The 24016-nt window shown below is 39.3% G+C and overlaps 1 protein-coding gene across 1 annotated transcript in view; it reads left to right on the top strand.

The window, feature by feature from the left end:
• The first annotated feature begins 208 nt into the window (after positions 1-208).
• The window catches only part of MTMR12 (myotubularin related protein 12), a 32468-nt gene continuing 8660 nt past the window's right edge, over positions 209-24016 (top strand). Inside the window, exons 1-10 of the mRNA XM_027745637.2 lie at positions 209-400; positions 8402-8456; positions 9358-9497; positions 11292-11364; positions 12152-12282; positions 12934-13027; positions 15500-15623; positions 16817-16892; positions 19175-19281; positions 21442-21566. Coding sequence (XP_027601438.1) covers positions 224-400; positions 8402-8456; positions 9358-9497; positions 11292-11364; positions 12152-12282; positions 12934-13027; positions 15500-15623; positions 16817-16892; positions 19175-19281; positions 21442-21566 — 1102 coding nt within the window. The 5' untranslated portion in view covers positions 209-223. The remainder of the gene's footprint in view (positions 401-8401; positions 8457-9357; positions 9498-11291; positions 11365-12151; positions 12283-12933; positions 13028-15499; positions 15624-16816; positions 16893-19174; positions 19282-21441; positions 21567-24016) is intronic.

The raw sequence follows: 24016 nt of genomic DNA, 5'->3' as shown, positions 1-24016 counted from the left end.
GGAGGGACCCCTGTCAGCCCAAGCCGCGTCCAGCAGATCAAAGCAAGAGCCGCCTGCACCTTCCCGGGACGTGCCGCGGGAGATGCCCAGGGCCGTGCCCTCCCACCCCGGGGACGGTGACTGACAGCGGCCGGGCCCAGTGAGGGCTGTGGGCGGGAGGCGGCGCCCCAGAAATGGCCGTCGCGGGGCCGGGCTGAGGCCGAGTTTGGGGCTGTGGGCGGGCATGGGCGGTGTCGACTCCGTGATGCGGATCCTGGCCGCGCCGCGGCGGGCTCGCTCCTTCCGCTGTCTCCCCGCTCGGGACGAGCCCAGGGAAGCGGTGCGGCCGCCGGCCGGGGCCATGTTGGGCGGCGGGGCCAGGGCGGCCAAGCCGTCCTTCGTGTCCTACATCAGCCCGGAGGTGCGGGGGGCGCGGGGGCGGGCGGGGAAGGGCCGCGGGAGGGGCGGCGGGGCCGCGGCGGACACGGCGGGGGCCGCGGGGAGCGGAGGATCCTGAGGGAGCGGGGACGGTGCCGGGGGTGCCGCCGGAGACTGCGGGGCTGAGCCTCCCGGGGGCTGTCCCGAAGGTGAGGGGGTGGAAAAAAAGCTGAAAAAATATTAAGAAATATCGTTGGCTGGTCAGAGGAGTTGTTTTTATGAGCGGGGACCAGATGTCGGGCTGTGGCTGCTCGTCCCGTAAGGTGGGACTTTCCGAACCTGTTGTTCTTATTGTCCCTGAACATCACTTCGCGCTGTGCCTCGGTGAACTCCTTGCTCTCAGTTCTGCCGCTGGAAAGCTCTGGATATCCCTCCGTAAGAGCTCTTGGCTGTGTGTATCTTTCTGTGTTCAACCTTGATATTGTTCTTCCCTCTTGTCCTTGCACTTACTTATTGAAACTTGTGTTGGCGACTTGATCGAAGTGATCTTAGACTGGGTTTACTGAGGTCATCTTGTTACCAGATGGCATTAGGTCAGTATTATTCTGTATTTCTCCATTCTTATTCCTGGTAAACAGCTGTTTTCTAGTTAAACCAATCCATGAAAATGAGCCATATGTGTTGGGTTTTTTCCCCCACCTCCTAGTTCTTTGTAATGTGTGTCAGACCGGTTCTTCTTAATTGTTTGATTCTCATGAGATCTTCTTAAGGAAGAGATTTTTGTTTATCTTGTTGGTTAGTACAGTCTGTCACTGGTAGGACCTTGGTAAGTCCACTGCTTTTATTTTTTACTGGATCTGAAAACAATGCAGAGTTTTTACAACTAAAGTAGCTGTGCCACTTAAAGCTTAGGTCCTTAGTTTGTGATAGCAAAACTGATTCTATATGTTGTTCAGGCCTAGTGGCTTGTAGTTTCATTGGTTTGCTTTAAAAGTTTTCTCTTTCTTGTATTTCCAAGCGAAAACGGGTGTAAATTATACGTACAAATATTTCTGGAGTCAGCCACTATATCCCTGTGTGACGTCACTGTTTCACCTTAGGAAAGTACCTTGTACAAATATACAAAATTCAGTTCTCAGGGAACTGAATTTTGTGAAGGTCACAACTTGAATTGTTGGACTTACTGGATGATATTTCACCACTTAAATGAGTGAGGTGGATGCCTAGAGCTCGCTAGAAAAAATGGCTGGTCTGGAAAAGTACAAGTCAAATATATATAGTGCAAAATAGTAAAATATCAAATAATAAAGAGTACTTTAGCTTGATTTCAACTGCAGTGATGCAGCACCTCAAATATGATCCTGATGGCTGCAGGAAGAATAACAGAAGTATTTAATATTGGAAGATGAAGCTCTTAATGAAATATCCTGATTCACTCGAGCTTGCAGTCATTAACTCTTGACGTATTCCTGCTGCTTTTAGCCCTCTCCTTTTTAGACTTAAATTTAACAATTTCATGGACTCTTGCAGCAGAAACTTTGTGTTACAGTTGTGACTTCTGCCAAAGAATTAGTGTCTCGCTAGCACCTTCAAAAACTCAGTGAAATTGAGGTCTGATGTGAGTAGCAAGTAAAGCAAGTGTCACTCTGCTCTTGTTGACAACCTATGACTGCCTTAATGGTTACACAGGAAACTGAAGACTTTAGTGGCTTTTTTGAGGATAAAAAAAAAATTAGATATATGTTGAAACCTGTGAGGCTATTTGGGTATCTAGAAAAAGCATGTTGATTAAATATCCTAAAGTAAGCAGAAGTGAGCATCTCTCAAGGAACTGTATTCTGTATGCACCCAAGAAAAATAACTTTCTGAACATGAGTTTCCTGTACAAGTTAACTTTCATGTAGCTGAGTTTTTAAAATGGATCTAGACTGATAGAACAGGGGGAATTCCCAATTCCTTGTATATGGAACATAGTTTGGTTGGCTGGGAAATTTGATCAAGGTAGTGTTAACTTCCAGGTGCTCAGGGAGGAATATTGGCAACAGGTTTATTCAGCATGATGCTTCCTCTGGCAGGTCCTGTCAAAAAATGGGTACCAGCAGTTCAGGGACTTGATGAGTTTGAGTTTACATCATTGGAGTAGCATGGGAGTTAGTGGTGGACTTCTCGCTGAATTTACAGAGCCTTGCCTTGAATCTCTTTGTGCTTCTAACCTGCAGCAAGATTTCCTGTCAACCATGGTGCAACAGAGAGCGATATGCTAGCGTTATGCTGTAGCCTCCCCTTGCTTACAGCCTCCAGGTTCTTTGGGCTTGTCCTTGTTTGCTTGGGAAGTTGTTTAAGACCTTAAGCTTCCCCTTCTGGGTTAGGGGAGCCCTACAATAAGGAAATCAACAGCCAGCACTGAGTTTTGGTTTAGCCCCTCTTATTTATTCTGTCTTCAGATTCTTGAGGGACACACTAGACAATGTTCTGAAAAGTAAAATTTAAGTTAGCTTTAAGCTGTGCTGTGTGTTTGATTAAGAAAAGAAACAGGAACACTATTCATGTTAATATATGACCACATGGAAGTAAGGAGTGAAAAGAAAATGCTCTTTATTAAAGGAACAGAAGTATTTTCTGCTGTGAAACCCCAGAATGTCTGGAAAAGCAGTGTTTTTGACATCTGACTAAATATAACCTAGTTATGCTCTGCTGTATGAAACCACAGATCAATCAATGGTCTGTTGAGAGTGAGACTGTAGGATGTTGATATTAATGACACACTTCCCCTCAGGACAGACTTGGCTACCCTGCAGGAAGTGGGGTGAATGCTGGGGTATAAAGTCAATGTTTTGACATGTCTGATCATAGACTTGGAATATTTGTCTATGGAGACACAGAAACAAGAACCATTGAACTACTTCATGATTTCTAACTTTTCAAACTTTTGAAACTGAGGGGATTTACAGGGCAAACAAGGTAGATCCTATTTTCCTAAAAAAAATCTTAATTTGGATAAAAAAGTAGATATTAAATTTGATTTCAAGCTTAATGTTGATTTTTGTGCACATGCATTCTTTAGAGTTAAATCCTTCATGTTAATTATTATGGAATGCTATTTCATGTGTTAGCCCTTAAACTTTAAAAGAGGTTGTTCTGCTCCATGCTGCTTGTCCCTGAAATCTGGAGTACACCACAGACTGCTGAGGGTAACTTTCATACCTCTTGTGCTTTGTCTCTCAGATCCTGCACATTTTTTAGCTCATAACCACCGCAAATACTTTTTGCTTGTAAATCTTGGTACAGTATTGTGTGTTCTGTAGTAATCACTCTTAAAATAGCACAGTGCTCCTTCAAAGCTGGAATGGTGACATTAAAGGGTTAGTGGTATATGGAATAGGAGTTATTGAAGAGGACAGCTGGGCTGACATGGGGGAAACCAGGAGCTGATGTCAGAGGGGATGGACAGGACAATATAAGGAAAGAGGAAAGGATAAGAGATGAAACGGACATGGAAAACACGCGCTATGATCTAATGGACTGTTGAATAATGGAGTGAAAGGAAGGAAAACAAGCAGTTAGAGATTATTTTCAGCAATGTTATTGAAGTGTGGTAAGTATATTCTCTGGATTGTATGGCATACAACATGGGATTAGGCTTGTGTGACCAATAAAGAAAATACCAAGTACTTAATGTGGTTTGTTTCAGAATACAAAGTATATGCTATGCATTTGCACAGGTATTTCCTTTTTTGCGTGACATTCTGGTGGAATTGTCAGGCACAAGTTTGATTTATTTTACTCAGGAACACTGTACGTTCTTTGTTGGAGCACCACGACTAGCTTGCAAGTATTTCAGTGCAGTTTGACTCTTACAACTGATAACTTTCTTAACTATACATTTATCTTTCACCCCTCTTTTAGTCTTTTGATGAAGTAAATATGAAAAAAAAGCAGATGTTCATAGCAAACCTCACCATGATGTAGAGCTTCCCCATACAGAGCTTACTTTTGGAAAACTATAAAAACACGAAAGTATCCTCTGTCCTCACAGCTCTACTATTTGCTGTCAGCTTTGAAAAAATGTACTTTTCAGCCAACACTCTTGATACCCTGAAAGTGATAACTTTACTGTTTGAATCTCAGAAACATGTTTTCTCAGTATGTTTACTAAAAATCTTATTTTTCATTGTTGGAACTACCTCTAGCACAAATGTCCAGCTATGGGTAAATGGAGGCATTACTGTGGGTAAGGTGGGTTCAGAGTTTACGGCATACAGTTTGCAGTAGCAGACTGTATGCGTGGTCTCTGCCGGGAGTGATGACCAACATCCAGTGTCAACAGACTTGTATCTGTCTCTCTCTCTCTATATATATATATTGCAATACTGATTGAAAAGCAAATATCCAGATTTTCTAACAAGGTCTGTGTTCTAGCATGCAGGTAGTGTTTTTCTCTCTTTACATATCTCCTGTACACAGTTGTTTACCTCCACGTGGAGTGAGAGGAATTGCTCTCAGTTGTAGTGAGGCTGTAGGACAAAAAGCAGGGCTCACTTGGGATTCCTTTCCTGCTCCAGCTGTTAGGACCCTCTTAATGAAGCATAGCTGCTGCTTTACCTTGCTGCCCTGAACTTGATGTTGCCTCACATGTGCCTTCAGCGCTTGGGGAAGACCTCCCCAGACACATGTGGGGAATATACACTAGTCCCTTCAAATACATATGTTTTTGGGAGACCTGAATGTAGTCCCTGGGTGTTGCAAACTGTGCAGTTGTTGCTCATACTCAGGTAAAAACCAAGATGAGAAGAGGTGAGCCTTTCCTTAAGAAAAACAGTTTCTGTATTGTCTTTTCTCCCGTGTTGAGGCAGAGAATCTGTGAGCAGTGTGGTGTCTCCTTTCCCTAGCACTTCATGTTTTTATAGGGCAATCACCTGAAGTTGCTTTGAACTAGCTAGGAGGAGTATGCATTATGAATTAATAAGGTGTCAGCCTTATGTCAGCCTGAAATTGTGGCATGATTTGGTACTCTGCGCTGTTACAACTGATAATTAAAGGGCATTGCTGTAATACCTACCACTTTTCTAGAGCCTGGAAAAAGGACTGTAGCACAAGGTGAGTGCACTAGTGAGAAGCATCTCTGAGAAAGAAGTTTCTAAAACCCTCAGCAAAGTTCAGGTCTTTGTCTCTATAGTATCTGAAGTTAATTTTTGTCATTTCTGTGGTGTCCTATGGGTGTCTGCTTTTAGCTGTGGCTGCTAGTAGGGTTTCCTGTGTTGTATCTTGAGTAAGAAGTGACAAAATGCTGCTTGGGGAATTCAGAACAGGGAAGCTACAGATCTATCTAAATAGATCTATAAGAAGTATCTCTCTACAATCTACATAACTTTCTGTGGTCGCATATGGAAAGTGCTTGCATGCTTAGCTTCAGCAAATGGTCAAAGGGTGAAGATTCCTGAAGTCCAAATGTGTTTAGTAGCTTGTGGAAAAGGACAGATTTACTCCTGCTGCTTCCCTTTCTTTTGTTTCTGTGCTCATTTGACCTGTTGATGAGCCAGTTCTGCTAACAATGGGCACTAACTGCAAAACCAGATGTAGCACAAGTACATACATCCCAGCTGATCTTATGAACCAAATTACCTCACTGTGTATCAGACAAACCCAGGGATAAAAGAACTGGATGGGAGACTATGAACCTGTGACTAATTAAAGGGATGTTGAACAGCATGAATTGTAGTGTCAGCAGGCTCTTAAGTTAGTGGTAGGATCTGTGTTGCCCCAAAACTTAAATACATGTTAAAAAAAATTTGAAACAGAATGGAGATGGTAGCTAAAGATGTGGTTTCCTGCACAACTTGCACAGACTCACGGTGAGTTAACAACATATCTTCCTAAAGATCTTTGCCTTCTCCCTGAAAAGAGCAAATACAAAACGTATCTACAAAATGTTACTAGAATTTAATGTGTTTTAATACCCTCCCTTGGAAAATGAGTGCCACAGTATGGATTCTTCGGCAACATTCGTGGCTTGCAGTCTAGCTATCCCTAGTGTTTAATATGTTCATTAATTCATTATGGGAATATAAATGTTGACTTTCAAATAGAACTGTTCTGTAGGCTTAGCTCTCGAAAGCTGTTGAATGTTACAGGGATTCTGCCTATAGTAACTTCAGTGAGTGGGGTTTTGTCAACAAAGCAAAACTGGATTTTACATGGTGGTCTCACTGTTTGACTGAGGTCTCTAATCTGCTCTGATGGAATCTAATGAAAATTCTTATTCCTTTTAGAAGATAACCAGTTTAACTTGTAACCAACACCGAAAGCACCTGTACAAAATGATTGCCTTGGATACCTGTATAAAATCTTCATTGCATTTTAGCAAATGCGTGTAAGCATAAAGAACTTATTTGAGGTCAATTTTTTTTTCCTCAGGTCTTATCTGCCAACAGTAACATAAAATGGTACTCATGGCAATGAGTTAAAACACTGAAGCAGTGTGTATACAGAAACAGTAGTTATTACATGCCTTATGATATCTCCCAAAGTAAAAGTTACTGGAAAAGCTACCTGGTTAATATACTGCTTTACTGTTCTGTGGCAGTGATTATTGGCATGCAATTTCTGAGCAGTGTTGCATGTAGTTGCACACAAAGAGTGATTGTATAAGGTATGGCTATTAAAGTCACTAGTAAATTCAAAGTTTAGCTTAGGAGTGGTGAGGAGGCAACACTGGAGAAAGAAAAGAGTGTGCGTATCTTCTCTGAATGCAGCGGTGCTTACATTAAGCTACAGTAATTTTTCTAGCTGACAAGTGTGAACTTTGATTAAAATCTACTTGTACAACGCCCACTCTTAGAAGTCAAAGGTAGCAAACTGTGTTTTGCTTTCTGCATTAGCTGCCAGCTGTAGTTATGGATTTCTTTCTTCACCACCATTTTATTTTTATAACCTTTTTCTCTTTCAGCCTGTCGTGAACATCTCTGCTGTTCTCATGACATGATTTCCTGGTGGCTTTAGCTTTGCTGTACAACTTTCAAACTTTGTTTTGAGTCTTCTGAGTGTTGAGGGCAAGTGTTTATATGAAGGGCAGGGGGGTTTATTTTTGTGCTCTCAGGGGCTTTTGTTTCTCTGTACTTAATCCAGCAAAACTATTATTGCTTGTATCTCCCTTTGATTGCTTGCCTTGATTTGCAGTATCTGACTCTGGATGCTGGTGACAAACTAAAATTAGATTGCTTATTGCTGTGGCCCCAGGGGGGTTTCCAGTTAACTAATAGTTTTCCAGAAAGACTCCAATGCGTGTGAAGTGATTGGACTTGGAGGAGGAAGTTCTGAACTGGCTGAGCAGGAAGGGTGTAGCATGTCCTCTAGTTTATTAGTCTTTTGGCTGGAGATTTTAGCCCAACTATCAGTGCCATGAGGCTGGAATAAGTGATACTGAGAACGTTCATTTTATGCAGTTTAGGTCCAAACTAAAGAATATCCTATCACTGGTTTTTACCTCTTGACTCTGAGATCCTGAAGTCCCTTTTACATTGTGTTAGTACTGTTTAAGTAACTTTTTGTGCTTTGATTGAAATAATACATGTAAGAAAATCAGAAACAGGTAGTGATGGATGAACCTTGAAAAACTGTGAAGGATGCATTAGAAAAAATAATAAGTCATATGTGGCAAAGCTGATGAATGAATTCTGGGAGATGGTGTTGTAATACTAAGTTTGTGCTTATTCATTCAGATGTGCTGAGAGAACTTAAAGTGTTTGTAATGCTTTATTTTTGTCTGTTCTTTACACAAATAATGCATTTTTTTGTGTGTGTTCAGAAATGCATGTAACTGTCACTGTGGGTGGCAAACCACTTTAATTATTTAGCTAATAGACTACTGACATTTAGTAGAAGGATCACATTGCAAACTTACTCTCCTTTTGTATAGAAGGTTTTTTCCTTCATTTTAATTTGCCTATTAGCTAGAATGTGAGGTGTGTTAGAGGGGGAGTGTAGTTGTTTACAGCATGTGTTGAAGGTAATAATTCAAAGTAATAATTACTCTTGCTGTCTTTAGGAAATACACATAAAGGAACCCATAGAAAAGGAAGTAAATCCTCGCTTATTACCAGGTAACTGTTGTATGTTACATGTTTTTTTTGTTTGGGAACTGAAGACAAGAACAAGAGGAAACTTACTTTCTAGTTGCTTTGCTTCTACTGCGAGTTACTTAGGCCTTTTGATGCCTAATTTACTGTTAAGACTTTTTTTTTTTTAATTTACAATTATTTCTTTTTAAAAAATGTTTTCCAAGATCAAGAAAGACAAAATATCAGTAAAAGTTTACAATAAACTAGTATTGGTGTATTAAGTTTCTTGCACTTTCTAGGAAAGACCAAGAGTTTGTCTGATTTTACCTGTTAAAACTTTATTTTCTTAAACTTGAAGTTCAGTTCCTGTGAATTCTAAGACTAGATCTTTGTTGACCATTATTTATGCAAACTTGCATTTGAGAACTTTAAAATAGCCCTGGGACCTGCAAAATAAGCAATGTCCTCAGTCAAAGTTATGAAGAATTAACCACGATGAACTTGAAATAATTAACTCAAATGTTTCAGCATTCTTAGAGTTTAACAGAAAGGAAAATTGGAAGAGTTCAATTTGTTTATTGACCGGATACTCTTTGTTGTCGTTTGTTTTTTTTTTTTCAAGTACACACTGGCAAGGTTGTTCTTTGCAACTCTATGTGTTGTTCTTCTGCCACTTAGAGTAGGCCATGACAGAGACACCTCTGGTTACAGAACTCCTAAGCATCTGCAGTTCAGGCTGTCCGGAGTAGTGTGAATAACCTGGAAGGCTCTCAGTGTGCTGATTCAGGAGCTGCCTCTTAGTGGTTTTGTGTCACAGTGATGAAATATTTTCAGATGAGTTCTGAGAAGCTGTCAGGAAGTTAATGCTGAGTTTAAGATAACAACTGAAACAATTAACTTATAAATGTCAGTTATGTTGCAAGTTGGTGTTTCTTTCGTACAGGTGAACTGCTGCTTTGTGAAGCAAGCACAGTGTACAAGTATATGCAAGAAGATGGATCAAATCGTGGCACCTACGGGAAACTCGTGTGCACGAACTTCAAGATTTCTTTCCTTGACGATGATTCTGCTTCAGATGATAATGTAGGAAAGCAAGTTTTCTAATTATGACCAAACAGGCTCTAAAGCATGTAGTGTTTCTGAATAAATAATCATATTTGGGGTTTTTTTGCATCCCTGTGTAAAGGAAAGATAAGTTTATAAATTGTTCTAATGCATGCAGAGTAACTTTAATCTGCATCTGCATCCTCAAGCTCTAATGATTATTTTAACGAAAAACAATGCAAGCTTAATGTGGACACTTACCTTAGACATAGTTTATAACTTTTGTGAGTTGATGAAGCTTAAGTTAAAAGAATCTATTGTTTTGAAAATTAAATCAACAGTTTGTTTAAACCCGATTTCTAACTCCTTGTCTGGTAGCAGTAGTGGAAGTATGAGTGTCAAACATGGCTCTGGTACTGGATAACATCTGTCTGACTTGACTTGGGCTACATCTGCAGAATTACTTCAGGGCTGTACAAGACTGAATAAGCTAGTACTCAGTGGAAGTGCTTCAGATAACTTGTGTGGCTCACTAAGGCTCTGAATTATTCCATTCAAAGTCAGGTGTTACTGAAAAGATTTAAAAATCTAGTGCTGTTGAGCTTGCAAAACAGTGAATAAGCTAAAAGCTCCTCAAATCTTAAAAATTGTTTCCATCTTGTTTCCTTTGGTTTAGGTGCTCAAATTGAGCTGTGAAAGGGGAATGATAATGCCACATCTTTTTTGATATGCTTAAGCATTGAAACACTTTGGTCCATTTAGGTGATAAAAGTGACAGGAGAGCCTGGTATGTGGCTCTTGAGTGCAAGATGATCTCAACAGTGAGAATAATATGATCAGCACACATTGATGGTAGTCAGAAGTTTCTTGGGGTAAAATTTCACAAAGTTTAAGCATTAAAACTAAGGCTTCTGCAGCCAAATACAGATTTTCGGACCTTCTGGAATTAAAACAAATTGTGGAGTTTTTTAGCATAAATTGCAAGTGATGTGGAAGTAGTTGGTAATTAGTGTGGAAAGTTAGTAATGACCATACTACTTTCTGTTCTACCACTGACTTTAGACCTTGGTTTTATAGTATGCCAAGTCAACTATATTTCTTTTAACAAAAGTTCAGTATTAGCCACCTGATGCAGAGTACTGCAGACCTGGAAGTAACGTGAATAAGGATAACTCTGTTCACAGCAAAATATAATTTACTGATGTAGTGTATATCAGCCTTTTGGTAATATTTTACATAACCATGTTTAATTGTAGCATCACTCAAATGCCATTTTTAACTCTGAACCTGTGGAATGATAAAAGTGGAGGGAACTCCAAATCACTTCAAGTTTGGTGACACAGTAATGATTGGTTGTGTGTGTCTTCACTTTACCCAGTGATAAATCTGGCTATGATGTTGGAATATTATTGGGATGCTTGTTCTTTTAAGAGACTTTGTATTTCCTGCCAGGTTCCCATAGCAAGGAAACTTGTCATAAAAGGGCTTGAATTCCATCAAGTTACTGTATTTCCTGTTTACTGGGATGATTCTACTTTGAAAAGTGACTCTCAATAGAAATACATGCTTTGAAGCTATTGGAAAAATAAAATCTCTGTCTACATTTCAAGCATGGCTGAGACTTAAAAAAACTGTATCTGCAGTTTACAAACTATGTCTGTGTAACCTGCATCTGTTTGTATTTTAATAACTATTTTCAGTGTTCTGCCTTACACAGCTTGTAAGAATAAGAAGTGCTGCTGATATTAATGTACTGAATGCATCCTTTACTTGTGAGAAGGTGCTACTGCTTAGCAGTGTGACTTTTCTAAGAATATTTTTTTTATGTTCTAGGAACCAGAATTTAAGAATAAAATTGTAGGAGAAAATGACATAACCCTGCAATGTGTAGATCAAATCTATGGAGGTAGGTCAGCTTTCTCCTCTGAGGTGTTTTGTAGTGCTCCTTTTACATGTACATTGTTTTTAGAAAACTGATAGATTTGTCACTTTGGAAACTAGGATTGGGTAGTCTAGAACAAGCAGCTGCAGTTATATTTCATGATGAAATGACAGATAAAAAATCTCTCAGAACCCAGTCTGATCCTTCAAGCTTGTCAAATTAATTTTAATTTATTTGATTGAATTAATTTGATTAATTATCTTGCTGGGACAAACAGAACAATCCCTTCAAAATACAATGATTCAAACCAGAGAATGTACTGTGAAAAGTCTCTTAAGTTTGGTGCACAAGGATCTTCCAGTGTATCAACTATTCCTGTAAATGTGGAGGTATTCACTTCATTTGAACAGTGGCACTGCAGAGCAGTACAGGTACCAAATTACCAAACAATACTTCTTGTTTGTCTAAGGGAACTTTGTTTTATGAAATCCATGATATCTTCAACATATTAAAGGAGATCTAAAACGAGGTCTTGGTTTTAATTTTCAGGTAAATCAAGGAGTGCTTTGCAGCTGGTTTGCTACAGATTTGTTTTCTACCTTGTATGAAGTAATTTGAGGGGTTTAAAAGAAAAGGTTGAGTATATTAACACAAGAGTGTGCCTACCTGTGTTGTATTATACTTGTTTTCTCTTGCTAAAACTTGGACTTGAAATAGTTTATTGAGAATTCTGAAGAGTCAGACAGGTACAACTATATCAACAGATGGCAAATATATTTTTGATGTTTACTTGGGCTTTTTAATTTTACAGTTTATGATGAGAAAAAGAAACTTCTAACTGGACAGCTGAGAAAATACCCAGAAAGGTTAATTATCTACTGTAAAGATCTTAGAGTATTTAATTTTTGCCTGAGATACACAAAAGAAGAGGAAGTGAAAAGAGTAAGTATAGTAACTTAATTTGTTTTTCTATTTTTAAGCTTAGTGTTGAGTGTTTGTGAGGATGAGAGAAGGGTAAAATTCAGCATGAGAGATCCCTGAAACTTTAAGTATTTTCTGATAATTTAAAAAAACTTACTCTGATCACCTCTGAGAAAGACTGATTTCATTGAATGTCATTATGTGTAGCAGTTAAAAGATCAGATGCACTGGCTCTTTAAAGAAAACTGGAACTTTAGAGTGCTGCAGGAAATCAGCTTCAGCTCAGGCAGACTTGTAAAGCTGTTCTATTTGTGATGTGTAATTTCATTATATTTTAGACTTCATCCTTTTTCTTATGAAAGCTGTTAGCTTCCTGATAACTTCAGTTCTTTTGACAGGTTAATCTGAACTCCAAACTAGATGTCTACTAGTTTTATTTGAATACGAGTAATTCTGGAAGTTGAACATATATAATACTACTTAGGCCAAGTAGATACAGTGTCTTGCAGACAACAGAGAAAGCTTACTAGAAGTCAGTTTTCAGCTGTTGGGGATAGAATCCATGAGTTTTGTTTAAAACCTGGATGGAGTGGGTGGCAAAAAAAAAAATCACATTTTTAACACTGATAGTCTTGGTGTGTGTTTGGGTGTTAATTTTTGGTCCTCTTCTAGATCGTCAGTGGTATAGTTCATCATAGCCAGACTCCTAAGCTGCTTAAACGTTTGTTTCTGTTCTCTTATGCATCAGCTGCCCCAAACAACACAGGTAAATGTTTTTCTATTTTTTTATCTGTTTGTTGCATAGTTCCTTAAGCAGTCTGGGATGTTTAGTATTTGAGTGTGTGCTTGGCTTATGACTCTGTCCTGCTGGCAGATAGCCTCAGAAGATTAATTTTTCCCGTGTTAGACTTGTTCAGAGTCTCTAAATTGTCTGCTGTTGGTGTCTGTGTCCTTTGGGTAGTTGCACAGAAATTTTCCAAGCAAGGGTAGCACCCCTGGATTGAAAACTTACTGTGACCAATATATGCAAATGCTTTTCACGTGGTTCATCTACAAAATACTTTGTGTATTTTATCAATGTGGTTTTTCCTGTACTATTGCTGTGAACGAAACTTCCTGCTCTTAATTCTGAAATTATTGCATTTGCAGTGGCATCGTGTCAAAAAGTATTTCCCTTTTTGCTCTCATTTGCAAGCAATATGCTGCTTCCAGGCAACTGCAAAAAAAGCATAGGTTTGCATAGCAGGATTCTGGAAGACATCTGATTTCCTCATGAAGCTGATTTATTACATAATCTTCCCTCTTGATCAAACTGGGCTGACTAATAAAGTAAGCTGCAAAATTCAAGATAAAAAAGTTATCTTTTTAACATTCTGCAGTTCAGACCTCAATAGTGCTGTTTTGAACTAGGAACCTGATCCTCAGTGCACCAGCAACACCTATTCCTTTCACTAAGGGAAGTTTTTGATGTATGCAAGGAAGTAATCAGACAGTTAGCAAAATATGTCAAGGAATTTCAGAATCACTGAGATTAGAAGAAACCTCTGGAGCAATGTCCATCTGCCCCCCTTCAGAGTAGGGGTAGCTACAGCAACTTACCAGGGTCATGTCCAGTTGGGTTTCACATACATCCATAGCCTTTCTGGACAGTCTGTTTCATTATTTGACCCTCCTTGTAGTGAAAAATTTTATTGCTACATTTAAATGGAATTTCCTGTATTTCAGGTTGTGCATAACTGCCTTTTGTCATGTCACTGAGTCTAGAGTCATCTTCTGTACTCTCCTCCCCTGCTTCCACTCTTAGTCAGATGTTTATACAGGCTGGGAACACTTCTTGCCCCCTCTGTGCCCCTGCTGAGCCTGCTTTTCTGTAGCCTGAATGATCCCAGCTCTGTGTCTCCTCATAGCAGGTGCTTTGAGCCCTTCAGTGAAGACAATGGGCCTTCACTGGGCTTGGCCCAGGAACCCTGTGCCTGCCTTGTGCTGGGGAGCCCAGCGCTGGACACAGCCCTTCAGTTATGGAGGCTGAGAACAATGGTCACTTCATTCAGGTGGTGGGCAGTGGATTTCTGATGCAGCCCAAGAATACACTGTCTGCCTTTGCTGCAAGGGCCTGTTGCTGGCTCGGGTAGTTGCTGCAGACTTTACCTGTAACTGGTGTTCAGTTTCAGCTACAAACATCAGAAAGACTGAGCTTTTCCAGGGAGAGACTGAGAAATCTGGGAGAAGCCTAGTCTTTATAGCAACATTGGAGTGCTGTGCCAGAATTCTTTCATGCTTTAATAACTGTTTTCAATTGTAAGTGTCTAGGTCTCATCCTTTATGAAATTGTTACAGGACAAACCAAGTAAACTTTAGAAATTGATTTTTATGCCTCTTATGGTCTGATACTTTAAAAATTGTAACTTTTCTCTAAGAGCTCATTAATAATGTTCTGTTTCAAGCTGTAAATTTTTCATCAGCCTTATCTTCTTACAGTGGAAAGTTTCAAGTTGCCATTATATCTTCACTGGAAGTTCTAGCTCTGTTTGGCATTTCAGTGTTAGCTGATGTTGCAGGATGTTACTTAACTATGATGTGTGCCTAAAACAATTGACATTACTCCATAAATTATATGGTTATTATACAAGATTTGAGGCTGAATCAAGCTGTTGTCATAACTGTTGCTGGGGTGGCTAAATATAACTACAGGAAAGGTTCTCAGTTGAAATTATTGAGACTGAATTGGTGTAATCAATTTTCTGCTCTTATCGAGTGCCTGAGATGTTCTATTCAATGCAAAACTCCATCATAAAAGAATGAACTTTAAATGAAATGCAGTATCTGAATTTTTGTAGAAAGGTTTTTGATATGATTGTGAATTCTGCATTTAAACCTATATTATTAGATGCCAGTCCAGCAGCATTAGTATAAAATGTTATTTGCTGCACAATATCCTGGATTCTAAGCTGGATATGAGAACAGCCTCAGCTCTCTGGGAGTTCTGTGAGAACTAATTAGTTCCTGTAGGAGAAACTATTCCTGAAGTTATTAGTCACAGCAGTATTTGACAAAAGGTGTCTTATTAAAGATCAAACAGAGACAGCGTGGTGTACAAAAGGCATTTTATCTTTGACTTTCTGCACACAAGAGGTCTTGCTTGCTTACCTTAGTGGCAACCAACTCCATTATTTAGGAATGCTTTTGTGTTAAAAGTTCCTTGTAGTCTGCAAAGTTAACATTATCGAATATCTGACAGATGGAAGAAACCAAACTGTGATGTTTGATACACTCGAGGACTGGCGTGATGAGTTGGAGCGGACCAAAGGGAATGTGAAATACAAAGCAGTGATCACCAATGAAGGCTACAGAGTGTCTGAGAAGTAAGCTTGCCCTAATGAATAGTGAACTTTGGATTTGCAAAAATCAGTGCTGCTTTTGATACTGAGTATTATACAGTTGTTTAGGGCTCTTTTTAGGATCTGGTTTCCATTTTTATTTGTGAAATACTTAACTTTGTGACCTCAGGAGGTGATCTTACACAACCCCCAGCTCAAGCAGGGTTAATTTCAATAGGAGATCAGACTACTCAGGACCTTGGTCAGTCAAGCTTTGTGCAGGACAGGGAGTGGAGAATACCACCTTAAAATGGAATAGGAAATATGTAGGTCTGGGACTTAAACACTGCTATCATACTGGTTAGGTTGACACTTTCTCAATCCTGCACCTTTACTCTGGTAAAATTTCAAGGGAGATGCACTGGAGATTTTTCACTGATTTAGCTGAGGGGGGCTGGATGGGGAAAGAGTACCTGGTTTAAAGTGTATATGCAAAATGTGTCAGTGGAGGTTAAGCTGTGTTGCCTTTAAGAGAAGGTTAGCTGAGTTTAGTTACCAGATTAGCTGAGCAGCATCTATTGGTGAACCCTTTAGAATGTATACAAACCTTTGTATACTACTGCTGTTTTGTTTAATAGTCGAATCTTGAAAGGCTTCACAGATCTTGGAAATGAATACCAACATTCAAACAAGTCTTAACTATTTATTCTACAACTGTTTTGAGAGACCCTAACCAAGTTTAAGAGTACTTACCTTTGTTGCTTCTCTGGGCCTTGAATATAAATAATGTTGGCTAATGCTGGAAATCCATGATATATTACATTACATTCTTGAATTAGGATGTGAACTGCTTAAAAGGCCTGGAAACAGGAGTAGTTATCTAATACTGCAAGGGTATCTTTTGAAACAACAAAACATGAGAAAACCAAGGTGGTCTTTACAATCAGTCTTAGAGGTTACAGTTAAATGTAGTATTTAATTGCAACCTTGGAAAGACAGAGGAAAGTTTCAGGGAAAATAATTAAGAGATCAAGATTGGAAAAAAATACCTTGCTCAGCTGAAAATAAAGGAACAGCATTGAGGAAAATATAATTGTCTGATTGGAAAGATTATTGTAGCAGTAAGAATGAATATATAATTAGCATGTGGGCTAGAATACTCACCATCATTTAAAAAAGGTTGGATATTGTTCTTTGTTTAATTTTTAAGACCAATAAACTCTCCTTTGTTATCTTAGGCTGCCTTTGTATTTTGTTGTTCCCATATGCATTTCTGAAGAGAGTATCTTGAAGTATGAAGGCAGAGGCATTCCTGTAAGTATGTGCATGGCTGAGGGTAAGAAATCTTACTGAGATGGCAAAATTTCAACTAGCATTTCAGATGTGACTGCATATTATTTCAGAACTTGTTTCAACAGCTTACATGTTGAATATACCTGGCCATCTACTCAAGGGAAACAGATGTTGAAAGGAGAGGTGCTCGAAGTATTCTGTATTTCACTAAACCGGGTAATACGTAGCAAAGACATAACAGCAAAATATGTATTTACTATTCACAGTTCCTATTTTCTTACGTCAGATGTCAATGTTCCTATAGACTACAAATACTACTAATCCTTCTGTCCGTCAGCCTGTTTTTCATGAGACTGTACTGACTGGCATCTGGCTGGGGCAGGATGTAGGACTTGAAATACTGTTTGGATATTGAGGTGAAGACCATGCTTGTAAGGTGAAGGTGAATACCTCCAGTTACCTGGCTTGGGTGCTGGTTAATGGTATGGCTGTGATGATGCAGTACTTTTACAAAGTCAAGTAACCCAACTGAAAAACTAGTTCTACCAGTCCAACAGAAAATGAAGTTAAATATACTGGTTTGCACCCTGTAGCAAGCTGGCTTTGGCTTCCTACCTTGTAGTTTAAGAACCAGTAAGACTGAGTAGATGGAAACAAGGAGCAAAGCAATCTCACTTGTAAAGTCTTACCTTAGTTGCTGCATGTCCGTCAGATTTGCCAAGGAAACCCATGTTCATTTCATGCCTTTAAATTATTTGGTCCATAGAGAAGATGGTACTGTGTTGTGCTGACTAAAAGTTCGGTTCAATTTGTCTCAGTGTCAGAGATATATTACACTGGCTGTTACACACAAACAGAAGTGTTTTCGCTTGTTGGTTTGTTTTTTGTTTTTTTTTTTTATTCCATCTTGCATTCATAGAATCACTGAATAGTTTGGGTTGAGATGGGCCCTTTTAAACATCATCTAGTCCAATCCCCCTCTGGAATGAACAGAAACATCTTCTAGATAAGGCTGCACAGAGCTCTGTCCAACCTGACCTTGAATGTTTCCTGGGGCATCTACCATCTCTCTGGGCACCCTGTTCCATCCAGTGTTTCACTGCCTTCATTGTAAAAAGTTTCTTCCCTGTATCTAGTCCTAAATCTACCATCTTTTAGTTTCAAACCATTACCCCTTGTCCTATCACAGCAGGACTTAGGAAAAAGCCTTTCCCAGGTTTTCTTACAATCTCCCTTTAAGTAATGAAAGGCTACAATAAGGTCTTCCAGACCCTTTTCTTCCCCAGATGATCAGAGGGCTGGGGCACCTCTGCTATAGAGACAGGCTGAGATGACCTTTGTGTCTCTCCTCTGGACCTGTTCCAACAGGACGGATGACAGCATTTGTAGCTCTTGTCCACTGTTCAGAGGCCTTGTAGAACTCTTCTCGTTATTTCCAAATTACTTTTGTGAAGGTAGTTTAAAGATAGCTTGACAATATTAAGGTGGTTTGAGAAGGCAGTGAAAGGACAGTATAGTAATTTTTTTCACACTTGATGATTGTGAGTTTCCTGCATCCTTCTGAGTTGCTCCCCTTGCTTACTGTGAGTTGGTAGCAGATCTTCAGCTTCCCAGTTTGCCCTGTGTGATATTCCTGTTCAAAATGATTCTTACTCCTCGCTTCAAAACAAGTTTAAAGATGAGCTCGAGAACTTCAAGGAGTAGGTGTGAGTCAAGAAATTGTGTAAAGAGAAGTAAGAAGCTTTGAGGACTGATTTGCTACAAGGAGTACCTGGGACTAGGCAATCTGATTCAGTTTTGGAGTGTTTAATTTTTATTTCATATGCCTAAATGACCCTTTATGCATAGTTCATGTGGAAAGACATATCAGTGCATCTATTGTGAGTTATCTTAAGGCTGAACTATAAAAAAAAAACCTGCTATCAGTATGGAGAAACTGATGGATGAAATACATAAGTTACTTACAAGTGCTGTCTTGCTGTGGCATATATTCCAATGTATTTTGGCCATGCACTTTTTTTTACCTGTGAGGGCAGTTGAGAAAGTAGGGTTTTTATATAATCTGACATTTTGTTTCCTTGTGTCTGTGTAAGTTTAAAACTTCACTTAAAACTTGCAAGTGGTAACATGGTGTACTGAGGCATGTAATTTTGGTGCAGGTGTAGATTTGCTTCTACTGATGGAGCTTTTGAATACATCAAAAACTCAGTGAAGCACAGCATAGAGAAATTTCTTGTGTAAAGCAAATATCTTGTATGGGACAATTTACTAATTTTTATCACCTGATAAATGTCTTTCTGCAGATTTGGTGTTGGTCTTGCCATAATGGTGCTGCTCTTCTCAAAATGTCTGCATTTCCCAAAGAACAGGATGACAGCACTTCACAAATGCAAAAAGCCTTCTTGGATGGGTCAGTAATAGCTATTCTGTCCACAACACTTTGCTTGGTATGGACCTTGCTTCTCTTTTTCCATATATGCTATATCTTTTAAGCTTTCACACATCAGGAAACAAGTTCTAGATCTGAAAGTAGTTTTCTGTAGTGGAATGTGTTTAAGCCCTTGACTCCACGGCATTGGTCAGTTGTGCAGGACTGGAACTTCACTGAAGGCTTTTTTGTGGAAGTATGTATACATACCTGAGTAATCTCTCTACAAACCATGGTGTGTTATTTAGGACAAGCAGCACCAAAGCCTGTAGGTGTTAAGTACAGTTGAAATATTATTAACTGATGGGCTCAATTCTGTTTGCAAGTGGGAAAAATCTAGACTCCATCTCTAAACATGGATTTGCAAGCTGAGTTTTTAAGACTCCTGCTATCTTCTGAGAACTAGGTTTGTGTTTTTATAGACAAAGTGATCTAAAAATCTCTTGAGACAGCCTAGCAGTTCACTGCTGCAGCTTTCAGATGTGAAGCCAGACAGTGCTTTTTCAGGTGAGGCAGTGAACTGAATTAGTTTAGCAGTTTGAAAAATGCAAAGTTTAATTTAATGGAAGGAGCACAGCTGCCTGACCTGAGAGTTACAGTGATGATTTGTTGCTCTTCGGTCTTGGCTTTTTTAACCTGTTGGGTGTCCTGGAGAGAACTTCTCTTAGCAACCAGCTTTTGATCACTCATATGTACAGTCTGTATGTTCAACATCAGCTCCTTGCTCCTCAAAGATGAAAGGCCTGTTAATCACACAGAACTAACAGAAAATATCTTGATTGGGTTCTTAAAACCCCCTTTGTTTATAAAATTAATGATACTTGCATAGAAAAGGCTTTTGACTCTTCCTGCAGATTCTTTAATGCTTCTCATGTGAAATGGGGAAGATTACAAGGCTTAGAACTCTAATGCTATTTCATGATGCAAAAATAAGTAAAACTATACTAAGCTGTTACAAGGTATTGACTGATACTTTTATCCCTTTTCTGGAGTCATTTGAACTTCGGCTAGTATTGCTGATTTGTTATTTTTTTTTTTTTTGCTGTGGAGTACTGGTGCTTTACTACTCGTATCTAAAAATATATATACAAATTGTCCCTGAGGGTGTGCTAACGTGCTGTTGTAACAGTAGTTGCAACTCAGGCACAAAGCAGGTGTTTACAATTAACAACTTATCTTATTGAAAAAGCTGTTCAGAGCCAGATCTTCCAGCACAAATTGTTTACTCGTTTACTACTTCACTTGGAAGAAGTACTGTATTTAACCAGTGATTGCTTTCCCTCAGTTCTTTGATCTGAGGCATGTTCCAGTAGGTCTAGTAACCTGTGTTTCTGATGTGGATGCCTGTAGTTCTCACTTAAAACAGGTTTCTGTGCTACAGCATACAGGAAACAAAGCACTCTGTCCTGCCTGGAAAAGTGCCCACAAGGCTTCACTTCTGAACTATGAGCTAGAGCAGCTTTTCCCAGGTCTTGACAATAAAAAGCCAGCATGACAGCAGACATATTTACTAAACTGATGTTCATCTGAGCTCTGGAACCTGAGTGAGAGGGGATGTTCTGGGTCCAAACCAAAGCTTCATCTTGTCTGATATTTTTTCCTCTCCTTCAAGGGAAAAAAATAGCAGATACCTAGGGAAGTGCAAGGTATATTGTCTTGTTTGTGTCCAAATTTTCTTTTACTCATATGTTTCATTAGCAGACCTGGCAGCTGGGTATCAGAATGTAATTTGGTTGGTAGAAGTCAAGAGAAATTGTAAGCTTCTACTGGGAGAGTTGAGTGTTTCTATCCATCTTTTCTTTCTGGGTTTGATCTCTAGTAGCCTGCTAGTAAAGTGATTTTGGTGTGTCTGGTGAAGATAATCAAATAGTGCTTACAATGTTTGTAGCTGCACAAATAGGCATGAATGTAATTTTACTGGTGTAACAGTTAAACGCATCAAACCTTGTTATAAGCTTGTAGGCAAGCTTTCAGACAGCACTTACAAATGCATGGATGCCACTAGCTTTCCACGGTGACTATCTCTTGATATTACAGCTCTTTCCCAAACCATGCCTATTAACTTTGTCATCAGTGATAATAGTTGCTGCATTATTTGACTTGTGAAGCAGAAGGCTTTAATCTCTTAATGATTTGATTTAGAATCTATAAGACAATTAGCAAACCTCCCTATGAACTCCTGAAGGTGGATGACTTGTCAAGCAGCCTTCCATCTCTGCAAGATATCCAGACTGCATATACAAGATTTAAACAGCTGTTTTTGATAGGTAAGTTAAATTTTAAAGCAAAGCATAACAAGGCTGTGCCATGTCTCATAAATGCAGTCATTTTTACAGTGTCTTGCTTTTGAGGGTGGTTAAAAGAAGATTTTAAAATATGTAACTGAACACTGTGCTTATGTCTGGCACATTAATGAAGGTTTGTAGTTCTTAGACTTAACTACCTCTTGCTAAGCTGTATCTGAAAATGACTGACTTTTAAAGAGGGTGTCTGTTAGTTGGAATACACCAGCTGGAGTGAAGTTCATAGGAGAGATTTTTCCAGTCTTCTGTGGTCCACTGAAGTTGAATGTTAAGTGTCAACCTTTAGCCTTTGTGCTATGTTAAGAGTTGAGTCTAAATGCTGTTTAATTTTTGCCCTGGCTTTTGTTGTACATTAGTCGCATCTCAAAACATGATGGTGCTTAAATTTCGTCCACTTGAAAGGAGTAAAATGGGATCCATGAGAAAGTGTACTTCAGACTTACAGGCTCTTTTTTTTGAGGCTCTTTAACTCTTCTGCTGTCATGAAACAGTACTTTGACCTCACCTCTTGACATGAAGAAAGTTCCACTCCACTTTGCAATATGAGGTATTTACCAGAGTTTCGCACTGAGGATTTTGTCCAGAATACACTGTCAAATCCGCAGTGAATCTTAAGAGCTAAAAATAAATACCTATCTGTTAATGTAGTTTCTGGTAACTCACACCCTTCTTCTATATCCTCCTATATGAAAAAGGCCAAAGCTTGAATTTAAGTCATTTAACATCTCTCAGGAAATACTGCATGTTTCAGTGATGTAATTGTATTATTGTCTTCTATTGATGCAAAAACACTAAGTGTTTTTGTCTTACGGCTTTTTAAATAAGGTTTGTTAGTAGACTGTACCCTACTGAATATGGCACTATGCACTGACAGTCTGAGAAAAACATTCAGGTAACGTTTTGCAGAAGTACTAAGATCTTACAGAATTTTACTACCTCTTTGCTTACTTTTAAAGTCTGAACATGTTAACCGTTATTCGTGTCCTGTACATGCTCAGCTAATTTGATTTAGGTAACTTGACCTGGCCATGTGCACTCACAGCCCAGAAAGCTAATCCTGTCCTGGGCTGCATCCAAAGCATGGTGAGCAGCAGGTGAGGGAGGGCATTCTGCCCCTCTGCTCTGCTCTAGCGAGACCCACCTGCAGTGCTGCATCCAGCTCTGGGGTCCTCAACATAAGAAGGATGTCAAGCTGTTGGACTGAGTCCAGAGCAGGGCCATGAAGATGATCAGGGGGTTGGAGCCCCTCTCCTATGAGGGCAGGCTGAGAGAGTTGGGGTTGCTAAGCCTGGAGAGGAGAAGACTCCAGGGAGACCTTATAGCACTGTCCAGTACCTAAAACTAGTACTTAAAAGGACCTAAAGGAGACTGGAGAGGGACATTTGACAAGGGCATGTAGTGGCAGGACAAGTGGGAATGGGGAGGTTTAGATTAGGTATTAGGAAGAAATTCTGCAAGGTGGGGAGATAGATCAAAACTGCGTATAATGTGAGGAGAGCTCACTAGGGAGCTTTGAAGGCGCATTCCTATGCGTTTTTGGAGAACTAGTTTCTATGGTCAGGGTGAAAGGAATTGGGGAAAGGAAGACTTTAAGTGTAATGAACAGGGTTGAGGGGCAGAGGCATGGAGGTAGAACAGCTACAGGAACAAAACAGGTATGTGCCTATGTACTTGAGGATCATAGATAAAAGATGCAGAACAGACACAAGTATATATGGGCTGGAATTAAATGTTGGAAGTACACGGAGAGACTTTTGGGAGGTGAGCAGTTGCACAGAAACATGCAGAACCGAAGCTATCCTGGGAAGGGTGGGAAGGAGGGAAGTGTGAGACGTATCAGCGGTTTCTCAGTAGTAGAACTGTCAGACCTTGGGCTTCAAGATTTGGCTTATGCAGGAAAGATAATGTATTCTGGTTTTAATTGACTGTATCAACTTGTGAGAGCTTTCCAATTTCTGTTTACTGGCTTTGATAGAAATAAAAGCAATGGACACTTAGGTTGCATTTAAAAAAACTATAGAAATTCTAGTGAAATTTTTAAGAGTTTAATGAATTTATGGTATGGTAATTTGCTTTCCAGTTTGTTAGCTGTTCCTTTTTATGTATTTTCATGCCTCTTCAGTTGCAGTGAAAACTGTTTAAAACCTTCTTCAGGTAATTTTACATTCCATGAGTTTGTGTTACCTACTTCTAAAACCGATTGACATTTCTGGCTCAGAGGGTAATGACTTTAAAAATCCAGCCTCCTTATGTTAAGCTTTATATAGATCATCATCTCTGAATGAATTTATTTTCTTGTCCTTTCACATTTTGTCAACAGGTTTATTTACCTGGTTTGATTGCTATGAACCTTCAGCATACTTTTTCTAAAAGCTTATGGTGCCATAAAACTTTACTGGTGTTTGTAGGACTAC

This window comes from Pipra filicauda, unplaced genomic scaffold (genome assembly GCF_003945595.2).
Source record: "Pipra filicauda isolate LSUMZ 115617 unplaced genomic scaffold, ASM394559v2 scaffold86_size2582843_pilon, whole genome shotgun sequence".
In the NCBI taxonomy this organism is placed as follows: domain Eukaryota; kingdom Metazoa; phylum Chordata; class Aves; order Passeriformes; family Pipridae; genus Pipra; species Pipra filicauda.
The sequence above is the reverse complement of the archived record's forward strand: the minus strand, read 5'-3'. Positions and strand labels throughout refer to the sequence as shown.